Source organism: Rhinolophus sinicus, linkage group LG15, assembly GCF_036562045.2.
Source record: "Rhinolophus sinicus isolate RSC01 linkage group LG15, ASM3656204v1, whole genome shotgun sequence".
In the NCBI taxonomy this organism is placed as follows: Eukaryota; Metazoa; Chordata; class Mammalia; order Chiroptera; family Rhinolophidae; genus Rhinolophus; species Rhinolophus sinicus.
The window spans coordinates 50,388,838-50,401,620 of record NC_133764.1 but is presented as its reverse complement, the minus strand read 5'-3'; the positions used below and the strand labels follow the sequence as shown (position 1 = coordinate 50,401,620).

The window sequence follows — 12,783 nt, the reverse complement described above, 5'->3', positions numbered from 1 at the left end:
GTGCTTGATCAGAGATGTCATTCTCAGAGGGGTACTTGGTCATGGGACGGGCCTGTCTGAGCATGGCTGCCACCCGCACACAGGGTGCCTTATGTCATCAGGCTCCACACCCCCTGAGGTTGTGCACAAGTTTATGTGCACAGGGACGCACATGCACACCTTGGGGTAAAGGCTGCAGGTTCAGCGGGTTCTTGGAGGGGTCCTGGGAACGCGGAGGGGGCAGCGGCCTTTGCCATCGTGCCCAGGACAAGTGCAAGGGCCAGTCTAGCAGACCCCTGGCTTGCCGGCGCTGCCCTAGTCACCGCTCTGAGCCTGCTGTGGAGGAACAGAGCCGCCCGAGGTCTCCAGCGAGGGGCTCCGGCTGCGGGGCGTGGTGGGGCCGCCTTCTCCGGGGGTCGACCCGAAACGGCAGCGCCTACCACGGCCTGGAATCCGGAGAGCTCTACCCTGCCCGCCTGAGTCCCTGCAGGGACGTCACAGAGTAGGCGACATCACAGGCGCCGGCGCCCCCAGCATCTCCACCATCCCCTACAGCTCCCAACCAAAGAGCGCACTGGAAGCGGAGGGGCAGCAGCCACCAGCCCGCTCCCCGCCTCCCCGACAGAGCCTCCTCGATCAGCATGGGCGTGACAGGTGGGAGCGGGCGGGCGCGCGGCGGGGCGGGGCGGGGCGGGGCAAGTGAGGGGCGGGGCGAGGAGACACGGAACTGGCCCGGGGCCCCGGCCTCGCCAACCCCGCGGGGGTGAGATGCGGGTGCTGCCCTGACTCACACCCAGCCTGGGTCCTGCGCGGTGCTTGAGCGTGCGTGTGCACGGGCACGCATGCACACCTTGGGCTTAAGATCGCAGGTTCAGCGGTTCTTGCCCAGAGATTCTGGGCACACCGAAAGAGCAGTAGCTTTGTGTCCAGGAAACGACTCATGAATTATCCAAACTGCAGATAACCGCCAAAGTCACTCCAGTTGTGCCTGGTTGATGCTTGGAGCTTTTGCAGAAAACCAAACAATCTGCTTCGACAGATATTTAATGAGCGCCTCGTTTGTGCTTTGCACTCTTCTCTGTACCAAGGAGCAAAGGTGTTTGCCCCTCAGGGCCCCTGGTCTCCCAGATTTTTAATAATAGGGCCTCAGATCCCTCTGTGAAATTGGGGCTTTTGTCTCAGGACTTTCTCTCCATGAAGACATGGGCCAGCATTAAAAATGTTCCAAGAACCAACAACCAGAGAGCAGCTTTTCCCCTTTCCCAAATTTGTGACATAACAAATTTGTGCAGACACTTTAAATCACTCCTGCAACATTTATTGCACCCCCTTCAGGGCTTACTCTTATGCTAGGCCCTGAGTCTGATGAGTTAACTAAAAGTTAAAACATAGGTTGGACAGCTAGGTATGTCACAGAGAAGATGACACTGGAGATTTGGACTTTCAGGCATGAGTAGGATTTTGCCAGAAGAGAGACTCTGGGTATCGGAAATCGCATGTGCAAAGGCACTGAGGCACTAAAGGGCCTGCCGTGCTCCAGGGTGGCTTGGGCTCAGGGCATGGCAGGGAGCCGGATACCAAGAGATAAAACAGAGGTCAGGCCAAGCAAGGTCTGTGAGGCCACCCTAGAATGTGGATGTGACCAGAGGCAGGTATGATGTGTGATGCAGCAGGCTCACTCTGGAGTCATTGTGAAGCCCGAGCGGAGGGAAATGTGGTTACAGCAGTCCAGCTAGAGGCCTAAAGAGATTTCAGACAGCACCGTGGTTAGCATCATGGAGTTTGGAAACAGTCCGACCTGCATCCAGGTCCTGGCTCTGCTCTTCTAGCTGTGTGACCTTGTGCAAGTTTCCTCATCTCATCTGTGAGGGGAGAATCGTGACCATCTGTGCGTAGAGGATTGAATGTGTGCAAAGCACTGAGCACCGAGTGTCAGCACAGAGTAAGTCCTAGGTTTGTGTTGACTTTGGCGTTGGGCGATGAGGAGGCAGTGGGGGTGGGAAACGGATGTGCACGAGGTCAGCACCCACGGTAGGAAGGTCAGAAGCTGGGGAAGTAGGGGGTTCACAGATGACCCAGGTTTCCAGGTTGGGTGACAGGATGAAGGATGAATCGGGCAGAAGGGAGAGGGGGTTATCAAGAGATGAGCGATTGGAAAGGAAGACAGGTCGGGCATGCAGAACTGCGCTGGCCATTCTAGGGTCTGGATACACAGGGTGTGAACCTGAGGTGAGAAATGCAGGATAAAGCACAGGGTTTGCTGGGTGAGAGGGACAAGGAATTCATTTCTTTGCACAGACTTTTGCCGAGCATCCCCCTGTGCCAGACTGTGTGCAGGGGATCAGAGACGCAAAGCGAGTAACCCCCACGCCCTGCCCACCTCTAATTAAGGGTCACCAAGAGTCCACATACTGAGATTGAGGTCTGCAGGGTCTGGGTGGGGTGACTGGAGGAGGAGATCCTAGCCCAGGGCCATGAGGTGGAGTCCGGAAGGTCTCCAGGAAGAGGTGAGCCCTGAGCATCATCACAATAGGAAACAAGGGAAGTCCCGAGAGAACAGACAGCTCAGGCTCTGACAAGGGATCTGTAGTGTTTTGGCCAAGGTGCAGTTGAGGGCCCCTTCAGGAGAACGTGTAACCGGTGACTGCAGCTTGAGTCTAGCGCTCAGGAAAAGTAGGAATAAGAAATAGAGATGGGAGGGTCTCTAGTGGTCATGGCCACGGGCTTGAACGCTCCAAGGGGGCAGGGACTATGTGTGTCATCACTTGTCCTCAGCCCCTAGCACAGTGCCTGGCCCATAACTGGGGCTCAACATTTTCTTTTTTTAATCAAAGAAACATATGCATGTTGTTCAGTAGTACTGAGGAGCTTATCTGGTGATGAAAAGCAAGAGCCCCCTGCACCACACCCCCAGTCTGACTACTCAGAGCGGCCACAGTTATTTCATTTGAACTTTCATTTGTTTTTCAGCCCACTTACCTTCTTATCGCTCTACAAGCTCACAGGCCTTCTTGGTTTATAGGTTCTAGACATTACCACCTTCCTGCTCTAATAGCCCCACCCTCCCCCATCCTCCCATTGTTTTTAGATCTGCTGATATCTTTGTAAGCTTAATATACTTGTATCTTTATTTTTCATCAACTTTAGGCGGTGTCTTTTGATACCCCGCATAGTAAGATGAAGTGTTTTGTGCCCTTAACTTTCTCTTCAGCTTTCTTCCCTGCCTTCCACCTCCAAAGACGCTAACCTGTATTTTTTTTTTTAAAAAAAACTATCAAGGTTGGTAACCTTTACGTTATCCCATAACCACAATTGTGTTTTCCAAATTTTGTCTATGTGTTGATTCTAAAAGTTGAAAGTCAATAAAGAGGATTTATATTATTATAACTACATATCTACTGTTCCCTGCAGAGCCAGAAGGGTTACCACACTTTCCGTGTCTTTCTCACATAGCTTTTTTGTTTTTCCTGGAGTTTCTAGTTGCCTGTTCCTTGTACTCCTTGGTTTTATTATAGTCTTCTTTTCTTTCATCCCTTACATCTAGTCCACTATTCTATCAGGTTTTATTTCAGAGGTCTACTGCCCAGGACCTGTCCTCTTGCCACTGGCTGTTGGCCTCTATACAGTTCACATCTTGGGACTCAACTGTTCTACCTGGAGTGGACACACTATTTCTTTCCTGGCTCTCTTGTTGTACACCTTAATTTTGCCTTAGCACATCCTTAAATAACTTTAAAAACAAACAAAAAATAGCAAGGAGGCAAATTTTCGGAGTCTTTCCATATCTGGAATGATAGTTTGGCTCAATATAAAATTCTAGGTTAAAAACCATTTTCCTCAGAATTTTACAGGCAACCATTGTTGCTGACACTGATGCCCGTATGATTCTCCTCCCTTGTAGGTGACTGGTTTTGTCCACATTAGAAGCATTTAGGAATTCTTTGCTCCTGATTCAATGAACTTTCCTAGCAAGGATCGTTTGACATCTGTAGTACTAGGGCGTCAGCACATTCCCATCTTTCTGATATAATCCTGGGAGCAAGTCTCAGCCAGAGCCACGGCTGTCACTTCCTGCCACACTCCAAGCTCATGGGTACCCAGCTTGCCTATTGCCGTGGTGATCCCACCATCAACCCCTATCCACTATCCTGGGGAGCAGAGAATGGGACAACCTGGTGCCCCACCCCCAGAGGATAAAAATGAAGCTTCTGCAATAGAAGATACAAACCTCTAAGAAGGGGCCTGGGGTGGGAGGTCTCCCCCAAGGAGTCAGTCCCCTCTGTAGAGGTTGATCGAGCTCATAAATCATATCTGCATCAGCATCACCTCAGCACAAGCCGGGGTGAGAACCTTGGCCCTGAGCGGGGGAGGGATGACCCCAGGGTGTAGATGGGGTGAGAAGCCAGGGAAAGAAAGGGCAGACTTTAGGGTAGGAATGGCCAGGATTAGGGTGAGCGGCAGGTCTGGCCAAAGAAAGTTGAAGAAAGAGGGCAGAGGGGCAGGAATGGAGGGGAATGGGCACGATGGAGGACCCCACACAGTCCCAGGCTTCCTGACAGCATGTGGGGCAGGGCAGTTCAGTTTCCTGAGTCAAATCTGCATTCAAGTGCTGACTTCCTGAATGATCAACTGAGGGACTTTGGGCAAATGAACCTCTTCTCCTTTTTTTGTGTTGAATCAGTGAGATACAGCACAGCAAGTTCTCAGCACAAAGCCTGAACTATTAGCACTCAATACATGGAAATGAGTACTGTTAGCATTCACCCTTATGGAGGGCAGAGGGCGGTGATGGGCCAGCATGGAGAGTGGAGGAGAGCAGACATGGAGGATAGAGCAGGTGACACTGGCAAAGGAGAGAGAGGAGACGGGCAGGATGGAAGAGGGGATGGCAAATGGGCTGAGGTGAGGGACAGGGAGGGAGGGAGGGGGTGGCTGGAGCCCCACCAGCCGCCCAGGCTCTGGAACTCCCCAAGCACCATCCCCACCTGCAGCTCCCTTGCCCTCACCTCCTTCTCCCTGCCAGGTGCCAATGGATTTCCCTGCTGTAGCAAGGACTCAGTGGACATTACGGAAACACCGTGAGAACCAGTCCCCCATCATCATAGGACCTCTCCTCCACCTTCCAGGACCACCAAGCCTCACCCTTGGCCACCACTGCCAAGTTTTCACGTAGCCCTCCAACCCAGGGTCTCCCTCCATCTTGTCCGTTTCCAAAATCTCCCCAAGGACAGTGTGCAGGCCAAAAGTCCATGGGGGGGGGGGGTACCATCCCCCTTCCACCTCTGCCTCCAGTCACTGGTGGTGGAGAAGAACTAAGCGATGGCGGGGCACACCCAGGGACGTGGATAGGACCTGGTCCCTTCGAGCAGCTTTGCTCTAAGGACAGAGCTGTCTGAGGTGGGGGAGGGCAGGTGCCTAAGGAAGGAGAAGCAGTCACGTGGCTAAGCACTGAAGGCAAGGGCCAAGACGGAAGCACGCTGCAGACAAAAACTGAGAGAACCCTCCACACACACACACACACACACACACACACGCCCACCTCTGCTTTTCACATCAGCTAAGCTGGGACTGGGCAGGTTGCGGGGAGGGCAATGCTCTGTGCTTTTTCTTCTGTGAGGAGCCACTTTCTGGGCGCTGGTTCTCTAAGTGAGCTGCATTGACTCATTGGAATACTTGATTAAAACCAAGATTCCTGGGCCCTACCCCTACCCAACTGGCTCCCTCCTGGTGGGTGGCAGGGGGTGCAACATGGCAGGCTCTCCAGGTGCTTCCTAAGGTCACTAAAGTTTGAGAATACAACCCTAGAATTCTTGGTGGGAGTGGGGACAGCAGTAGAGTGGATGAGCTGGGGACATCTTGCCAACCCCAAAGAACCTCTCCCCCCAAAGCCGTCCCACCCACTCCATGGAGCCTGTCACCACCTGTCTCCTCCTGTCTTAGGGGTGTCATTAACCAAGACCAGCAGGCACAAGAGGAAGATCAGATGGAGGTATGGTGGGCAGGGTTACCTCTGAAGGGGAGGTGGTAGGCAAAGGACAGAGTTCCCTAAATTTTGACCAGCCCCTACCCTTGACTATTGTGGGACCCTAGCAGCAGGCCCGTGTTGGCATGCTCATACACACCAGCCCTCATTACCTGCCCACACGGCTTCCCTGCCCCAGGCAGGTGTCTACAAAGAGGCAAGTGTGGGAGAAGAAATGAGCAGTGGACAGGGGGTATGGGAGGGAAACAGGACTGTGAATTGGTGCCAGGGAGGACCTTGGGGGCAGGTGTCTCCTCAGCTTTCAGTTGAAGCTTTTCACCTGGAGAACGAATGGCTAGAGCTGGAGCCCCCACATAACATGGACCTGGACCTGAGCTCAGAACTGCAGCTGGAGATGGACCTGGAGGCCGAGGCTGTGCCACAGTTGGAATCGTGTCTGACACCTGAGTTCAAGCCTGAGGCCTACCTGGAGGCTAACCTAGACACCAACAGCGAAGACTTTGAGCAACAGGGGTGCAGCATAGAGTCCCTTCACCCTTACACGGAGGACGAGGAGGGGCCAGCACAGTGGGATGCCACGCTGTGGAGTGTGAGGTCGACCTCCAGCTGCCTGAGTTCCCTAGAAGAGGAAGAGGTGTCCACTGCCCATCGCTCCATCCACCTGCAGACCTCCAAGCACCTCTTCTGGGCAGACAAGCTCATCCAGACCTCAGAACACAGCCTGCACCAGAAGATCAGCATGCAGGCTGGCAAGAAGAGCACAGGTAAGACGACCAGCAACCTGAACCAGGAGCCCATCCCCAAGGACACCCTGTGCTCCAAGAAGCAGCTCCAGAACCCCAGCACCCAGCCAGCAGGCTCCCAGCAGCCACCAAGTGCCCACCCGTCGTCCTCCAGTCTCCCACCAACTATCAGCCTGGCAGATTTGATCAGCTTAGCGTCTTCCGTGGCCACGGCCTCCTCCAGCACAATGGACTTGCCCAACTGGGAGCGTATGATGAAAGCTCCAGCCCAGAAGACCGCGGAGCCTTCTACAGCGCCCACGGTGGAGAGGGTCACCCAGCCTGCCGAGGACAAGCCAGGGCGGAAAACGCTCTCTGATTTGCTAGAGAGGCCACCAGAGAAACCACTGGAGGCCGAAGAGCTGCAGAAAGCCCAGAAGCAGGAAGACAAGAGCTTCTTTCACCCTTACCTTGACTTTAGCAAGCCAGGACCCCAGAGGGCCACTATTGAAGGGAACATGAAGTTGCTCCAGTCCTCAGCTTTGTCCCTTCCACCGAAAGGAGACGGGAAAGAGTAAGTGAGGCTGGCACGCAGCTACCCCCAAGAGGAGTCTATGCTAGAATGTGTGGGTGGGCCCACTCCGCAAAAATCGGGTGGGGGAGGGGAACAGTGGACTAAGGAGCTGGGTGGGGGATGGGATGGGCTGTGATGTCTCAACCTCAGTGACCTCATAAATGCTGCTGGAAACAAGGTTCCGGTGGACTGAGGTGCGGTGCCAGGGCCAGGGCTGGAGCAGGCCTGCGGACCATGGAGGGTGAGCACTCCAAAGCTCAGTCTGGGCCCTGAGTTCAAAATGCAAAGGGCCATTCTAGCATTAGCAGGGCAGCTTGGCCTCTCCCTCACGAGAAAAGCTCGGGCGCCTTGTTGAGAATCTGGTGGCCCCAGCCTTGGGCCCAGGATACTTCCATCAAGTGACAAACAAGGGAAAGTGTTTTCCAGCACCCCTGGCTCCCTGGTGCTGGATGGACACAATAGAACACCAGCTGCTTATCAGCCTGTAGCAGGAAACGGCCCTCTTACCTCTGGGCTCACCCAACTCCCCCAACCCTCCCACGAGGGCCCAAGTGACACTCTCTCTTTTGCGTTGCAGTTTGGTGCCGATGCCAGGAACCAAGACAGGGAGTCCATTATTGCTGAAAATCCATTTTAAGCTGTCATCCCCCTCTTCCCCAGAGAAATGACTAGACAAAACCAATAAAGCCTCCAGTGCTAGCCCCTGGCTCAGACTTTTTGTGCTGACGCTCCTGGGCCACTGAGCTCACCTAGCTGAGAAGCCCTAGTGTTGATTTTTAGGGATGCCACCCCCATTTTTTAGCTACCCCAGCCCCACCTGCCTCCTGAGGCATTGCTTTACCAGCCCTGTTTGTCCCCACTCACTCCCCATGGGTATTTCCACTTGACTCGCACCTGTCTAACCTCCATGCCAGCAACAGAGACTCATGACTAGACTTGGGGAGACCTCAGGGCCCTATCTGAGGCTTCAGTTTCTTAGATTGTCAAGTGGGGCTTCCTCTTGGCCTGAAGCCAGAGACACCCAGGGATCGTCTGAGGAGAGAGCTTCCTGGGTGTGGGGCTGGGCAGGCAAGGGAAGTCTGACTGGAGTTCGTCCTGCTTCTCTCCACGGGGCAGCCCTGGCATAGGGTAGGGACAGTGTCCAGGGCCTAGAAGGAGAGGAAGAATGAAACCAGAGGACTGGCTGTCTAGGGGCACAAAGCCTTGAGTTAGAGGTACCTCAAAATGTAGGGGAGAGTCATGTGTAATAGTGGATGCAACACACACACACACCATCAGCTGGCCAGCGTGTCTCACAGACAGGCACTCACATAACACATCCACACATAGATAGAGGAAGCACATTCCACATCACATGCACACCAATGCACAAGCCTCCCCACATCAGGGGAAAATAGGCAATGTGGGAAAGGTTCTGGAAGAAGAGAGATGGCAGCAAAGAAGGGAAGGGAATTCTGAGTGTGGGGATGGACATGGGTGTGAAGAGGGGAGTCAGGGAGAGAGAGGAGGGGGAGGCAGCGCCATGGCTTGGGCCCTGGTTGACCTCAAGACGCATCTGGGCCAAGGCTCCCTGTCAAGTGAAAGCCCAGCCTTGCAGACCCTCAAGAGCCTGCCCCGCCTTGACAGGGGTCTGGGGTCTGGGGGAGGAGGATTAGAAAGGGGTGAACAGTTAAGAACGGGCTGGGGGCCAGCGGAGAAGGGGGCAGGAGGCTGGAAGGAAGGCAGAGTAGGAGATGCAGAGGTGAGTGACGGAGAGGCTGGGCCAGAGGTGTCATTCAGCCATTGGGACGCATCTTCCTGGAGTTACTTTTTAAATGTGGTTTGTGGATTTGCATTGTTTGGAAAAGGGGATCCTTCCCTCCCAGGGAGCTGGGGTAAGATAGGCCACAGCCCTACCTTGGGCTGGGTCCCACCCTCACAAGCCCTGACTTCAGGACTCTGGGGTTTGCTTCTTTCTCTCCTGGGCCTCTGCCTCCTATGTTAACTTCCAGAGGAGAGTCACACATTCAGACGCCTTAAGGGAGGCAGAAACTCAAAAGAATAAAGCGTCAGTTTCCCCAGCACCGAGGAACAGGCCTATGATGAGGGAGAGAGTGCACTCCTGCCAAAAGATGTTAAAATCCTCCCCAAAGCCAGCCTGGGAGCTTCGGGCCTGGGGCGCTGGACCAGCCTCAGAGCTTGTGACTCTGCCTTCCAGGCAGCAGAGGGCAGAGGACCAAGAGAGCCCCGGCGGCACAGAGAACATACAGGTGACTAGGGCTGGGGGAGGACCCACTGCTACTGCAAACTACTGTGCCTACAATCCCCTGGAGAGAGGACTGTGGGTGCAGGCTGGCATGGGGGGCAGTCCTGGGGGGAAGTGGAGCTGTGTTTCCACAGGCCTGGTCCTGGGTCCCCTGGCATCTCAGCACTCGAGAGGGGAGTATCTTCTCCCTGCCTCCAAGGCCTCCCCAGAAGCCTCAAAGACTGCTCACTCGAGATCCAGAAGAGGAGCGGGCCGGCAGGACACAGAAGGGGAGGCTGCAGCAGCATACTACCCTGCTGACCCAGATGGAGCCCCCAGCGGCCATGGCCACAGGGGCTGAGCAGGCCTCACAGAGGGCCAAGGAGTTCAAGAACCTTGCAGCTATCCACTCAGTGCAGTCAGGCCCTGGTGCTGGGTCTCAGAGGTGCGGGCAGGGACTGGAGGCCAGGCCTGGCATGCTGGGTTTGGGGTAAGGCCTGCCCGGCCCTGGCATCTCTCTGCGGCAGTTGCAAAGGCCTTTCCAACCTCTTTCCCTGAGGCAGTTTTGCAGACAAGAACCTGCTACCCCTGACACCCCGGCAGCTGGCAGGTGAGGGCCCCATGGCTGGGAGCAGGGATGTAAATTAGAGGGTATTCAGAGCAGAACTACAAGGGGTTGCCTGCTCAGAGGCTGGGGTCACTGTGCGAAGCAGTCGATTGTATTGTAACCTTCCCTGTGTGCCAGTCTGATTTGTTAATTTGTTTATCTCTACAAACCCAGGGCTCACTGGTGTGTGTGTGTGTGTGTGTGTGTGTGTGTGTGTAAGATGGAAGGAGGAATAGACTAGGGCATAAGAAGATACTTGGGTGGTGAATGGGTGGCTGGATGAACAGGATGGAAGAAGGAAGAGAGAGGGGCATCTGGGAGAAATGATGGATAAAAAGAACCTGAGTTCCCTGCCCCTGGGGTCTGGGGGGTTGGAGTAGATGAAATCTCTTTGACATTTTGGGACCCCAGTGCTCCCCAAAGATCAGGCCATGATATTGGCAGCAGTCCCTTAAAGCAGAATCACTTCATTCATCAATAATTTTCAGTACCTGCTATATGCCACGTGCCAGCAATTGTAGCTCCAGAGCCAGACCGCCCGAGTCCAAAGCCCGGCATTGCCTCTACTGGTGGTGTGACCTTGGACATGAGTTTTGAATGGTTTCCATACAAACACGTCTGAACATGAGTTTTGGACATGAGAATTGAATGAACACTTAACAAGTGCCAACACACAGCAGCCACTGTTATTCTTTATATGAAAAGTTATGATGCCCAGGAGACAGGACCCAAATCCTCAGTCCCATCTGAGCTGGAGTGGGTGGATCTCAGGGTTCCTGAGGGTGTGCCTGCCCCTCTCCTGGCCCCAGCATTCCAGGATATCTTCAGACTGTTCAGCTCCGGCCCAGCAGGCACTGTGGACATGCGTAGCATGAAGACTGCCCTGCGCAATGTGGGGATCCAGTTGAGCCCACAGGAGATGTGTCAGGCTCTGCAGCAGGCAGACTTGGATGGTGGGTGCCCCAATCTCTGCCCTCTCGTCCTCTCCCTCCTCTAGCCCTGAAGAACACATCCCTTGCCCACAGAATCCCTGGCCTTGTCCTACTTTAAAGTTCCCTCTTCCAGGAAGCCTGCCCTGGTCAACACACCTATCCCATAGCCCCTAAATGTTTCCGCTGTGTTAATCTTCATCCCGACTTGGGACTACCCCAGGGCAAGGGCTATTTGTCCCCCCCTCAACCACGGTTGTCACTTGGCTAGAGGCAGGACTGGCTTTCTATGACCGGAACTTCTGGCAAACCCCTAATCCTTATGCAGGGTAACTTCCACAGGAGCAAGCACCCCAGCGGGCACTCATCTCTCTTCCCAGGTGATGGAACCGTAAGCTTCAAAGATTTCCTGGCTGTCCTCACTGACAGCCACCACCTGGCTCAGTGGTTACGTGAGTGACAAGGCTGGTGGGACAGAAGGGGACCTGGCCTGGGGAAGCCTCCTCCTTACTCTCCCGTGTTCTTTGACACCAGGCCAGGTGAGAAACAGCCGGGTATGTGACCCCCAGAACCTGAAAACCCTGTTCTTAGAGATGGTTTTCAAGCTGATGAGGCAGGGCTTTGTGCCCTACAAGTCCACGCGGGAGGTGATAAGGTGGGCATAACTGTATTGGACTTCAGAACCCAGGCTGGGGGGAGCAGACTCTGCCCCATGCAGGGGTACCCTGATGTTCCTGACCCAGAGATGGGTGCCCTGAATTCTGGGTCAGTTTCCTGGGAGACAACTTGCCCTAGGCCAGGGGCAAGTAGCTTCCTGCCCTGCTTTGGTTTCCCCACCTGTGAGATGGAGAGGACGGGGAGGGGGGTGTCTGAGTCGACTGCTCCACTTTTCTCTGTCAAGCTACTACTCCAAGAAGCAGCGGGCTCTGCGGCTGAACGCAGGCTGCAAGCGCCCGGGCCGGTCCCGCAGCCACGGCCACTCGCCGCATGCTCAAGCGGGCCTCACCTTCTTCTGCCAGGCCGCGCGCCTCGGCGGCCTTACTGACGCCGAGCTGGTGCGCTCGCTGCAACGACTGCACAAAGCAGGTGCGCCCCTTTGTGAGGCTGGGAGGGCCCGCAGGAGAGGGTCCTCTCACTCAGGACCAGCTCTCAGGACGGCCCCTCCTTTTTCTCCTACAGGCTTCCACGCCCCAGGTACGCACAGCCCCTACTCTCAGATACCTAACCTGGCCGAGGGGACACGGCCAGAACACAAGACATGGAACCGGGCCTCACGCCCCGAAGTCCGACTTCCCAAGCCCTACCCCTCCAAGTCCTACCCGTCCAGCCACTCCAAGCTTGGACCCAACCAGGGGCAGCGCAGCCAAGGTGAAAGCGGGGAAGGACGTGGGGCCAGTGGATGGAAGCAGGCCATGCGAGGGGTGGGGCGCGAGAGCAGGGAGGGGGCAGACAGATGGGACGTGACAAAGTGGGGAGGGTGGGGCAGGCGAAGAGTGGGAGCAGGACTCCAAGAAATTGGGACAGGCCCTACAGAGATGGAGGCGGGACAGGCGGAGATGTACTCTGAGGTCACTCACTGGCGTGACTAAAAATAGGGTAGGGTACCCAGGTAGGAGGTGGGACTGGCAGAAGTGGGATGGGCCGCCACAAAGGCAGACTGAGGAGCAGCTAATCCAGCATCTCAACGCCAAATGGCGGGCTAGACCCTCCACCCTCCTCATCTGCCCTCCCGCAGGGTTCGGGGACCAGCCAGTAGCATATGCAC

General features: G+C 55.2%; 1 protein-coding gene across 1 annotated transcript; it reads left to right on the top strand.

Moving 5' to 3' along the window:
• The first annotated feature begins 5,032 nt into the window (after window positions 1–5,032).
• SPATA32 (spermatogenesis associated 32) lies at window positions 5,033–7,284 on the top strand. Its single transcript, XM_074320097.1, has one exon. It carries the CDS (start codon window positions 6,177–6,179, stop codon window positions 7,260–7,262), a length of 1,086 nt encoding a protein of 361 aa, XP_074176198.1. The 5' UTR covers window positions 5,033–6,176; the 3' UTR covers window positions 7,263–7,284.
• The last annotated feature ends 5,499 nt before the right edge of the window (window positions 7,285–12,783 follow it).